This window comes from Anolis sagrei, chromosome 3 (genome assembly GCF_037176765.1).
Source record: "Anolis sagrei isolate rAnoSag1 chromosome 3, rAnoSag1.mat, whole genome shotgun sequence".
In the NCBI taxonomy this organism is placed as follows: Eukaryota; Metazoa; Chordata; class Lepidosauria; order Squamata; family Dactyloidae; genus Anolis; species Anolis sagrei.
This window is the reverse complement of record NC_090023.1, coordinates 183,939,446-183,952,500: the sequence shown is the minus strand read 5'-3', so window position 1 is coordinate 183,952,500 and position 13,055 is coordinate 183,939,446. Positions and strand designations below refer to the sequence as shown.

The 13,055-nt window shown below is 42.9% G+C and overlaps 1 protein-coding gene across 1 annotated transcript in view; it reads right to left on the bottom strand.

The window, feature by feature from the left end:
• Positions 1 to 12,036, bottom strand: part of ASAH2 (N-acylsphingosine amidohydrolase 2) — a gene marked incomplete at its 5' end in the record, with an annotated part of 75,951 nt that extends 63,915 nt beyond the window's left edge. Inside the window, one exon of the mRNA XM_060768758.2 lies at positions 11,985 to 12,036. Coding sequence (XP_060624741.2) covers positions 11,985 to 12,036 — 52 coding nt within the window. The remainder of the gene's footprint in view (positions 1 to 11,984) is intronic.
• Positions 12,037 to 13,055: the final 1,019 nt, after the last annotated feature.

Genomic DNA, 13,055 nt, shown 5'->3' with positions numbered 1-13,055 from the left:
TAAATAAAAATGTAATGTTCGTTTGTGGGATTAACAGAACTCAAAAACCACTGGACGAATTGACACCAAATTTGGACACAAGACACCTAACAACCCAAAATACATCCTTCACTCAAAAAATTGATTTTGTAATTTGGGAGTTGTAGTTGATGGGATTTACAGTTCACCTACAATCGAAGAGCATTCTGATTCTCACCAACGATGGAACTGAACCAAACTTGGCACACAGTCAGGGGCAGCTCGACCCATTACGCAAAGTAAGCATTCACAGTATAGTTGATTTTGCCCAGGGGTGCTCTTGAGGCACTCTTGGGGGAAAATAGACCCTGACATATGCGAGTTGTAGTTACTGAGATGTATAGTTCATCTATAATCAAAGAGCATTCTGAACTCCACCAATGATGGAATTGAGCCAAATATGGCACACAGAACTCCCACAACGAACAGAAAATATATATCAGTGATTGGTTGGGGGGAAGGGTGGCGCCAAAATACTGTTTGCTTACCGTTGAAAATTACCTAGGGCCGCGCACAGTTTTCCCATGACCAACAGAAAATACTGAAAGAGTTTGGGCAGTGTCCTTTGGTTTTGGAGTTGTAGTTCACCTACATCCAGAGAGCACTGTGGACTCAAACACTGATGGATCTGGACTAAACTCTACACGAATACTCAATACCCAAATGTGAACACTGGTGGAGTTTGGGAAAAATAGAATCTTGACATTTGGGAGTTGCAGCTGCTGGGATTTGTAGTTCACCTACAATCAAAGAGCATTCTGAACCCCACCAACGAATTGGGCCAAACCTCTTACACAGAACCCCCATGACCACCAGAGTGGGCCAAAGCAATGTGTGGCAGGGGATGGCTAGTGGTTCAATATTATGGAATCCTGTATGTTGTATTTTAGTGAGTCAACAGCACTCTTTGGCAGAAGAGACTAAAGACCTTGTTAACGACAACTCCCAGAGTTACATAGCATTCAGCCATGGATGTTAAAGCACTCTCAAGTGAGACAAAGGCTCCAGTGTTGAAAAAGTAAAGGATTGCTTTGTAGTGCTCTATCCAAAAGTTCAGCACAGAATGGGCTTCACATCCTCCCATGCCCTGCTCCTTCAGAATTGTATTACAAAGAAGAAGCCAGGTCTCAAGCGTTTCTCCTTCACCATACATAAAATATGGTAATCCATTTCCAAAACGAAGGTAGGCAGATAAAGATGGGAGTTCACTAGCTATGCTTTGTCTACAAATCTCCTTTGAAAGGAGGAGATATCATGTGGTGAGATCCACTTTAACCCGGTTGTTGGGGAGGCATGGGGAGAGGGTGCAACATCGATCTATATAAATAAAAATGTAATGCTCGTTTGTGCGATTAACATAACTCATAAACCACGGGACGAATTGCCACCAAATTTGGACACAATACACCTACTACCCCAAGGAGCGACCATCACTCAAAAATATGGATTTTGTCATTTGGGAATTGTAGTTGCTGGGATTTACAGTTCACCTGCAATCAAAGAGCCTTTTGAACTCCACCAACGATGGAATTCAACCAAACTTGGCATATAGGACTCCCACAACCAACAGAAAATTCTGGAAAGGTTTGGTTGGCATTGATCTTGAGTTTGGGAGTTGTAGTTCACCTACATCCAGAGAGCACCATGGACTCAAACAATTATGGATCTGGACCAAACTTGGCACAAATACTCCATATGCCCAAATGTGAACACATATGGAGTTTGGGAAAAACAGATCTTGACATTTGGGAGTTGTAATTACTGGGATTTATAGTTCACCTATAATCAAAGAGCATTCTGAATCCCACCAATGATAGAATTGGGCCCCCATGACCAACAGAAAATTCTGTGTTTTCTAGTGGTCTTTGGCGACCCTTCTGGCACCCCCTCACGATCCCCAGGGGTCCCAACCCCCAGGTTGAGAAATGCTGCCTTTAAGGCCATCCAGTCCAACTCCCTTCACCAGGGCAAGAAAACATAATCAAAGCCCTCCTGACAAGCAGCCATCCAGCCATAGATATACATAGATAGACACATACACACATATGTATACGACAGATATAATATCATAGATTTGAAAGGGACCCCTAAAGAAATACAATAATGTGTTCCATGTTCCAGAGTAGGCAAAACAGAAAATCTCTACATCAACACTGACAAAGAAACAACAAGAAGTACAGTATTCCCACGAGCATAAAGAAATTACATATATTAGAAACCAACATTTTCTTGTTACTTTATTTTCCAGATCACCAGATTGGGCCACAGCAATGTGTGGCAGGTGATGGCTAGTGGGTTAAAAAATTATGTGATAATATCCCAAGGCTGGTGTTAGACTGTAGAATTAATGCAGTTTAACTGCCATGGCTCAATATTATGGACTCATTGGAGTTGTTTTAGAACAGTGGTTCTCAACCTGTGGTGTTTTGGCTACAACTCCCACAAATCCCAGCCAGTTTACCAGCTGTTAGGATTTCTGGGAGTTGAAGGCCAAAACATCTGGGGGACCCACAGGTTGAGAACCACTGTTTTAGAAGGTCTTTCTATGATAAAGAATGCTGGTACTTTGACAAATTATAATTCCTGTGATTCTACAGCTTTGAGCCACAGCAGTTGAAGTGATGTCAAACTGCATTAATTTTATAGTGGAGAGCCAGCCATGATACCTGGCATCTACCAGTCCCCATAGGTGAGAATCTACTGTACATTCAGAAAAAAATGCTTAAGACCTGACTTGCTACCGTTTCACATGCCCTACCGGAATCGCCAAGTATCACTGTGGATCACAGCAGCACGGAGGAGTGGGGACCTGTCATCCCACACCACACAGCATCCCGGCTTCTCCCTACTTCAAGCATCAGAAAGCTGGCTGTCCTTGTGGATCCCTATGGAAAGACGGGATGCCTCCTGTCTTTTGCTGCCAGCTATTTTTTGGTGGCAGCAGGGATTTTTTGCCAGTTTCACCATGAAGCCCCCGGTGCGCAGTGCGCAGGAGCCCCCGGTGGCGCAGTGGGTTAAACCCCTGTGCCGGCAGAACTGAAGACCGACAGGTCGCAGGTTCGAATCCGGGGAGAGGCGGATGAGCTCCCTCTATCAACTACATTCTCATGCAGGGACAAGAGAGAAGCCTCCCACAAGGATGATAAAAACATCAAATCATCTGGGCATCCCCTGGGCAACACCCTTGCAGACAGCCAATTGCAGTTTCTCAAGTCGCTCCTGACATGACAAAAAAACCCCCAACAAAACAAACCATGAAGCCACCCTAGAAGTACTTCTCCGGGGTGTGATGGGAGCTGTCGGGCTCTGTGGTAAAACTGCTAAAAACCTGTCACTGCTGCTGAAAAATAGCCCGTGTGATGAGGTGGTTAGAAAGATCACAAAATCTCTACCACACAAAAGTAACTCCCAAGTTAGACTCTCCGCAGAATTTCCCCTCAGTGTAAAGAAGTTCAGTTCATGTGATCTTTCCCTAGTTTTTGCTGGCTGAGTGAAATGAATGAAAAGACAGAGCTTTTATGTAAGTATTCATCTTATCCCTGTGGGAAAGTGGATTGAATTTTTGGTCACATGCTAAGGAACTGACCAAGTCAAATCCATGAAAAGAGACATGGCTTAATGGCTTACCATAAAAAATGTTTCCGTTGGGGAAAACCAACGGGTAACACCTGTTAATGCTATCATTCATGATGTGTTCAGATGTCCTCCAAAGATAAAAAACCAAACTATTATTTGTCTTCTCCATGCTGCATAGGATGTACTTGATAAGTTCCCGGATATATCCCTATAGGTTCTTGAAAGTCAGTCTTGCCCTTTGCTCTTCTGGCATCTTGCCCAAGTATAACAGATGGTATCATGTGCAGGAGATTGCGAAGCAGAGAAAGGGTATTAGCAATAGAAAACAGCCAAAGACCCTGTCTCGGCATTTCATTCACATAATGAATTATTTTAATTTTGTGAAGGGTCAGAGCCAAAATATGCTGGCTGCTGGACCTACTTCCATTGCCATATTCTCATTGCTACAAACATTATCCTACTATCCAAAAATGGAGCTGGGGATGCTGATGCAAAGGAGAAAGCCTGAGTTATTGCTGGGACATACAAGACATAGACCCACAACTAGTGCTTTGAGCACTGGACTACAATTTAGGAGACCACTGTTTAAATCCACACTCAGCTATGAAAAACAACTGGGCTACTTGGGCAAATGACATTCTCTCAGCACCAGACAAGGGCGGCTCAACCCATTATGCAAAGTAAGCATAGTTGATTTTGCCCAGGGGCGCTCTTGAGGCGCTCTTGGGGGAAAATAGACCTTGACATTTGGGAGTTGTAGCTACTGGGATGTATAGTTCACCTATAATCAAAGAGCATTCTGAACTCCACCAATGATGTAATTGAACCAAATATGGCACACAGAACTCCCACGGCGAACAGAAAATATATATCAGTGATTGGTTGGTTGGGGGGGGGGGACGCCAAAATACTGTTTGCTTACCATTGAAAATTACCTCTGGCACCAGATGAACAACCCTTGACAAGGAAAAACCCATGATATGTTTGCCTTACAGTTGCCATAAATTGGAAATGACTTGAAGACACACAACAACAAAAGCCAGAATCCCTCACCCAACACGACCAGATTCTGTGACTTGTAAAGTAAAATTTCCAACCTTTGTTATCTTGACCAAGTGATGGGGAAACTGAGTAGAAGAACTGAAATAGAAGGGATAAAGTAACAGTTTTGCGACCACATCACAAAGGACTAAAATTAGTGGCATGTGCCAATTTTAGTCCAGGTCACCCATGGAGCTTGGTGGCTCCCATCAGATGCTGCCGGTGCAGCTCTATGTGTGAAGGATGGCGGAGCCAGCACATACTGCCACCAGAGCAACACAGGAGGGTTCCTGTGTTGCCGTAGAATCCAGAGGGGGAAGCCATACACACAATGCTTGCTCACATTTCTCCCCATCTGATCATCCTCATCTGGAACTGGGCAATGCAAGGCATGAGGTGCCGGATTCCCTACGCCCCCCATTATGAAGCAGAGCGACATGGCTGACATCTGATGAGGACATAAGAAGCAATGTATAATGCATACATTACAACTGTATTGCCTCCAAAAAACTGTAGACAGGTCCCCAGAAATATCCACATTTTTCCTGGGATAAAGTACTGTCTGGAACTGCCCTCAGAAACATCAATACCAGCTTGTAGGTATAAAACCTTATAAAATTACAATTACAAAAATGGAGTGACAAAAACAAAACTGTGGCTTGCATAAGCTGGAGTGGTCTCAGGCCTGGCATTGGAGTCCCAACAGCTAATTATGCTGGGGGACTTCAATGTTCATGCCGAGACCACTCTGTCAGGAGCAGCTCAGGACTTCATGGCCGCCATGGCAAGCATGGGCTTGTCCCAATTAGTATCGGGTCCCACCCACAGTGCTGAACACATACTGGATCTGGTTTTCTGTCAGGGATGGGAAGAAGGTGGCGGGGTGGAGGAGCTGACCATCGCTCTGTTGTTCATGGACCGACCACCACCTGATCAGGTTTAGACTTATTGTGCCTTCCCACCTCCGTAGGAGTGGTGGACCCATTAAATTCGTCCACCCTAGGAGACTTATGGATCCAAATGGTTTCCTGATGGCTCTTGGGGATTTTCCTGCATCCTTGGTAAGTGACCGTGTTGAGGCTGGGACAGGGAGATGACCAGGGCTATAGACACTATCTCTCCAGAACGCCCACTCTTGAGTAACTGAGCTAAACCAGCCTCTTGGTTGACTGAGGAGCTTGCAGTGATGAAGCGAAAGAAGAGGAGGCTAGAGTGCATGTGGTGACAGAAGCACAGTGGGTCAGTTCAAGCACGTCTAGTTTCCTTCTTAAGGATCTATGATGCGGCAATAAAGGCTGCCAAAAAAAAACCCCACCATCTCTTGCGGCCAATATTGCATCCGCTAAGATCTGTCCAGCTGAGCTGTTCCGAGTTGTCAGAGGACTATTAAATCCACCTCAGAGCAAGATCCCTGACAACTCGGAAGATCGTTGTGAAGCATTTGTTCGGTTCTTTGCAGACAAAATTGCACTGATCAATTCTGACTTCGATGCCACGTTAACAGCAGTCTCTGAGGGTGTAACACGAGCACTTGCTTGTCCAGTTTTAATGGATTTATTTCAATTTGTTCATCTTGAGGATGTGGACAAGATCCTTGGAAAGGCGAGGCCTACCACATGCATCCTAGACCCCTGCCCATCCTGGCTGATCAAAGAGAAGGTTTGGCAGAGTGTGTTAAGGTTGTGGTTAATGCCTCCTTAAAGGAGGGCAAGATTCCAGCCAGTCTAAAACAGGCTGTTATAAAACCGCTGTTGAAAAAACCATCACTGGACCCCAATCAATTAGTCAACTATCGGCCAGTTTCCAATCTCCCCTACTTGGGCAAAGTCATGGAACATGTGGTGGCTTTGCAACTCCAGGGGTTCTTGGTAGACACTGATTATCTAGATCTGGCGCAGTCTGGCTTTAGGCCGGGACATGGCACTGAAACAGCCTTGGTTGCCTTAGTAAATGATCTACGCTAAGGGCTAGACAGGAGGAGTGTGTCCCTGTCGCCTTGCAGAAATGGGACATGGAGGTACTGCTTCTTCTTACTTGGCACCTGCTGTTGCTCCTCTGGAGTAAGGCGCTCAGCTGCAGGCAGGCCTGGAGTGTGCCTGTAGGAACCACCACACATACCCTACCACACTCTCAGATAATGTGTGTGTATGGTATAGCCTGCAGACCGGCCCGGAGTCTGCCTTCAGGCCCAACCAGCTGCCACATATGCCCCACTACACTCTCAGTGAGTGTGTGTGTGTGTGGCGGGGCCTGCAGGCAGGCCCCGAGTGTCCGTGCAGCCTAGCTCCAGGTCTGCCCAAATCCAGGCAAGTGGGTAATTTCGGCTCGACATGAAAGCAAGTTTTTGTGTCAAGCAGATTTTCGTGTGTGGAGGGGGCTTCCTGTTTCGTGCTTCTGAAGAAATGGAAGACATGAAAGACACCAATGGAATGGTAGGAACGAATTTTGCACACATGACTAATATATACTTCTCCTGCCTAGTCCAAAGTCAAGACCATGTGAGTCTTCAATGTTCTCTCAGGAAAACAGGTCACCTTTTACTCATATCTCCTGGAATGCCAAGATGTGCTAAAATGTAAAACCCAGTGACATTCAATATAAAATATCTCCCTTGAGCGCAATACTGCTGCAGATTTTCCTGATGTCCAGAATTCTTGTCACCAAAGTAGTATTGCTCATACAGTGATGCTCACCAGTCATAACTGGAGCTGAATGTGCTTAAGATTCCTCAAACAGGACTAGAATAATATACACCAAGAAAGGAATAAGGGCCACTGAATATACTCCCAGGAATGTGCAAATTATTTCAGCCTTAGGCACCTCATAGAATTGTGCTAACTTGTATTTATCTTTGCCATTGCAAGCAAAAAAATAATGAAGAAAACACATGTTTTCTACCTATAAGGCAGGGAGAGAGGTTTTGGAATAGGAAATCAGCCAGCACATGTGTTGAGTAAGTTTTCAGTTAAGCTTCCAAGGAAACTCGAATGTGCAAACCTTATCTAAGTGTCAGAAGTCATCTGGTGAAAAGTATGCTAGCAGAATATACCACTATGCTACTTTGTGGTTACGAGACTCAAATAGTGATCCATCTACCTTTCACATCTCTATGTGCCTCCAAATAAAATGGGATGTTTACCAGAGGATCATGCTTGTGCCAATGCATCATTTCAAATTTCTGACAGGCAGCTGCTCATTACCATAACAATCTCCGACATGATTGCGACTTCCTTGGGCGTTTGCTTGTCGGGTACAAAATCACAAGGGTGACACCTCCTGTCATCCTGATCCAAGTACTTTGCCCACACATGGCTTCTTCTAAAAAAGGATTTTCCTTTTTGAGGGCCAGTACTTCACCATATGGTTAGTCAGAGTTCTCCCATAAACTCCCGAGGCACTAGATAAATTCATCTAGCGGATCGTTTACTGTCAAGATGTTTTTGTGATGCCAGAACATGGAGGATAAAAATCAACATTCACAACCAGCATAATTACAAAAATGTGGGAAAGAGCAGAGAAGTTGCATTCCAACTAAAATGTGTGGATGGGAGAGGCCCTCTTCACCTGATTTTCTTTTAGCAAAGGGGATTTTTGTGTTCACAAATTATTGAGAACAGGAAATTGCCTATTTTGGTCCCAGGGCTTAAATGATGACCTGGTAAATATATGGTTCTGTGGCTTTGCAGACAGTGGATCCAAAACATTGCTTAAGTTCAATTGTTGTTAACAGCTTTGTAATTTATGTTATAATTGTATTTTAAATGAATAGCTTTAATAATTGGATTAATTTACTTTTACTTTAATGTTTGCCTATCATATGTTTTTCACTATGGTGCCTTTAAAGTGGTTAACCACTTTGCGTCCCAACCCTGGAAAAAAGTGAACTAATAATAATAGCAATAATAGTAGTAATATAATACATCACACAGTCCGAGATGCTTGGGAAGTGTTCGCCTTGTGATTTTTTTATACGAAATCCAGCATATTGATCTCGTTTGCTGTGACATACTGTGGCTTTGTGTCAGTAAAATAATAGTAATATAATAATAATAATAATAATAATAATAACAATAATAATAATAATAATAGCAGCAAGCTGTACTCTATTCCTGGCACACTTGGTCAGGGTTCTCCATTGGCAGCCTTCCACCTGATTCATGGAAACCTAGGGAGAAGAGCCAACAACAGCCATCCTTATTCCCTCCAGGCATCAATGTCAAGTGGTTAGAATAGTTTGTCATTTCTGAGGATGGATATTTTAACTATGTTGATCGGGCTTGTCCCTATGTAAGCCGCCCCAAGTCCCTTAGAGGAGGGATACAAAAATAAAGAAGTTGTTGTTGTTGTTGTTGTTGTTGTTGTTGTTGTTGTTGTTATCTACACTGCCCTATATCCCAGGATCTGAACTCCTTTGAACTGGATTCTGAGAGTCTCCACTGGCATATAATCTAGGATAAACAGATAATCTTGAATCAGATTCTGGGATATAGGACAATGTAAATTCAGCCTCATATAGCCCAGTTCAAAGCAGATAATCTGGAATCAGATCCTGGGATATAGGACAGTGTAGATCCAGCCTCATATAGCCCAGTTCAAAGCCGATAATCTGGGATCAGATCCTTGAATATAGGACAGTGTAGATCTAGCCTGTAAGACTTGCCCAGGAGGCTTTCATTGAGGAGGGATTCGAAAATCACACTTCAAACTATAATAATAATAATAATAATAATATATTTATATTCCACCTTATCTCAGGGTCATAATAACAATACACCCATAATAACAAAAATTGATGACCCAGCAAATTATAACTTAACAACAAAATTAAATGAAAAACTTTAATAAAAGATTAAATTATAAAACTAAAAAATAAATGAAAATGCAACCTATTATATCAGACATGAAACAAAACATCAAACAGAAGCGTCAATTTCCCAGTTCCTTGGGGGCAAATAAGATTGACCATTGCTCAAGATGTCTATTGAGCTAGTGGGGTGAACAGGGCACAGATACAGATGGCAGCTATTAATCAGAGGTATAATGGTAGTATTATCATCTATTCCTCCTTCTCTTTATAAGCTAGTGAGCAGAGGTACATCTTCATCTGTTCCTTGAAGGTGGAGAGGGAGGGCCCCCTCTTTAATTCCTTAGGAAAGCAGTTCCAGAGATGGGGGGCAGCCACGGAGAAGGCGCTTTCTCTCATTTCACTATGACACCATGGTAAGGTGCTACTCTTAATAAATACTCAGGACTCTGAATATGAGAGGCCTTAAATACCCGAAAGGCACCAGATTGTGTTGGAAGCTAAACAAAGTCAACCTTACTTAGTACAAATATTTTGGAGGGGAGACCACAAACAAATATTTCAGAGGAAGGAACTGGCAAAACCACTTCTGAGTATTCCTTGCCTTAGAAAGCCATGTGGTTGCTATAAGTCGAGAAGAGACTTGAAGACACATACTGCACTGTGTAGAATTTTGTGCGTTGGACTATTGACTTTGGAGGCCAAGGTTCAAATCCCTGCTTAGCAATGGAAAGTCACTGGGAGACTTTAGTTTATTTTATGTATTTGTTTAATTTATATGTCACCTTTCTTCCAAAGTGGGGCCCAAAGTAGCATCCAAAAGTCTTGTGCAAATTGCACTCGCTCAGCCTCAGTGGAAACCAAATACCTTTCTGAACAAATCTTACCCTGTGATAGGCTGGATCTACACTACCCTATATCCCAGGACGTTATTGCAGATTATTTGACAGTGAGTGTTTGAGGACCGGGACATCCGTAGAGATACCAAGGTGCTTGTTTATAAAGCTATTGTCGTCTCAACCCTGCTATATGCCTGCGAGACGTGGACAGTCTACAGACATCACATGCAAATCCTGGAACGATTCCATCAGTCCTGCCTCCGGAAAATCCTGCAAATCTCTTGGGAAGACAAGCAGACAAATGTCAGTGTGCTGGAAGAAACAAAGACCACCAGCATTGAAGCGATGGTCCTCCACCATCAACTCCCCTGGACTGGTCATGTTGTCCGGATGCCCGACCACCATCTCCCAAAGCAGTTGCTCTACTCCAGACTCAAGAACAGAAAACAGAATGTTGGAGGGCAGGAAAAGAGATTTAAAAATTGGCTCAAAACCAACCTGAAAAACTCTGGCACAGACACTGAGAACTGGGAAGCCCTGGCCCTTGAGAGCTCTAACTGGAGGTCAGCTCTGACCAGCAGTGCTGTAGAATTTGAAGAGGCACAAATGGAGGGTGAAAGAGAGAAACGTGCCAAGAAGAAAGCGGATCAAGCCAACCCTGACAGGACCGCCTTCCGCCTGGAAAACAATGCCCTCACTGTGGGAGAAGATGCAGATCAAGAATAGGGCTCCACAGTCATCTACGGACCCACCGCCAATACACTGATCCTGGAAGACTATCCTACTCAGACAAGGAGGGATCGCCTAAGTAAAAGACTCATATAATCCAGTTCAGAGCAGATAATCCAGGAGCATGCTAGATATACTAGTGACCACTCACTAAATGCTGGAAGTTGTCATTTTAAAAATATCACATGCACACACACTCATGGTCCTTTTTATCCTCTACCAACGAAACAAATAGTTATTGGAAATAAGCTGCTTATAATTGTGAAATCGCTATTGGACTTTGCTTTGTTGTAATGATAATGTTTTTGTTCACTGTGTTGCCTTCATCACAGCAAAAATGAATTAGAAAAGGGTAACAACACATTAAAAGCAAGAGGAGACAAAAGTTGGCGAGGTACACGTTCCTATATTTACATTCACAAGCATTACCATGTCCTGGGTATAAAAAAGATCTTAGATCTGAACTTTGTGAAGACGTTTCCCTTTACAGATAAAGCAGAAAGAGCACATCCATAATCTAAACAGCGAGACAAAGGGGATGTATTGGCATGGCAAGAATAAAACCACATTGTAAATAATAATAATAGTCTCTTCTCATGTAAACTCTGATGGTCAGTTTTGACTTATTCTGAAATATCAACAGGAAACTTGTATCAGTCTTTAATTTCTTTTTCTGGTTTCAAAAAGTTTTATAAACAAAGCTGCCCTCTATGTAAGAGTTTGCATTTGTCTGCCACTACCTTTTAGGATGGCTTAATGTCTCTACATCTTCAAACTGTTGCCGCAAAAGTCACTTGGAAGATTTCTTTCCTACTTTAACAACTTTTTTGCCCTGGTTCAAAAACAGCCAAGTCCAAATGAATAGTTTAGAATTTAGCAAACAGGCCCCCCTCCCATATAAGGTTACATTATGGTTGCTTTTCCAGGCATCTTCCCAATTCTAATAATAAATGAAGCAGTGAATGAGGCATACTCACGTATTGTTGTATCCCTCGAGAAGGCTTGTGCTCCTTGTGAGTTGCCTCCTACTATAAGTAGGTATTATAAGGACTCTGACCCTCCCAGCAGCTTATGCCAAGTGGCCTTCTCTGTGACTCATAGCTTCCCAGCACAGCATTCCAAAAGACTAAGGTGGTAAACCTGTGCCACAAAAAATAAAGTGAGTCTCCTCTACTAGAAAACATAACAGAACTCTTTCTAGAACCAACAAGGTTGAAGGGATCCTATGGGTCATCTAGCCCAACCACCTTGCTGGACTAGATGGTCCATAGGATCTCTTCAAGTTGCTGAAATCCAATGCAAACAAAAAAAAAATCCTTAAAAAGTGACTATTTTAAAATCCTGTTTCCATAAAAGTTTTTTTTCAGCCTGACCAGCCTCACAGGATTGCTGTGTGGATAAAGTGGAAAAGACAATGTACAGTGATTTTTGCTCATTGAAGGAAAGGCAGCATGAAAAGATAGCAATTTAAACAAATATAGAATTTAAGTAGCAGGCTTCCTGCCCCAAGGATGTTGCAAGCTATAATTCAAAAGTAAGGGGGGGGGGGGAAGTAAGGCTGAATCTACACTGCCCTATATCCCAGGATCTGATCCCAGAATATCTGCCTTGAACTGAATGATATGAGTCTACACTGCCAGATAATCTATATAAATAAAAATGTAATGTTTGTGGGATTAACATAACTCAAAAACCACTGGATGAATTGACACCAAATTTGGACACAATACACATATCAGGCCAATGAGTGACCATCACTCATAAAAACACTGAAAAACACAGGAGACTTAAAAACCAATTTTTAATAAAAAAAATTACAACACATGCGCAAAACCATATATATACACACACACACACCCACACGCAAACACGCCTATATATATATATACACACACACACACACACACACACACCAAGCATATATACACACTGGCCCACAGCAACGCATGGCAGAGGACAGCTAGTCTTAGATAAGCAGATAATCTGGGATCAGATCATGGGATATAGGATGGTGTGGAAGGGGCTTCGCAAAATCTAGGATGGATCTA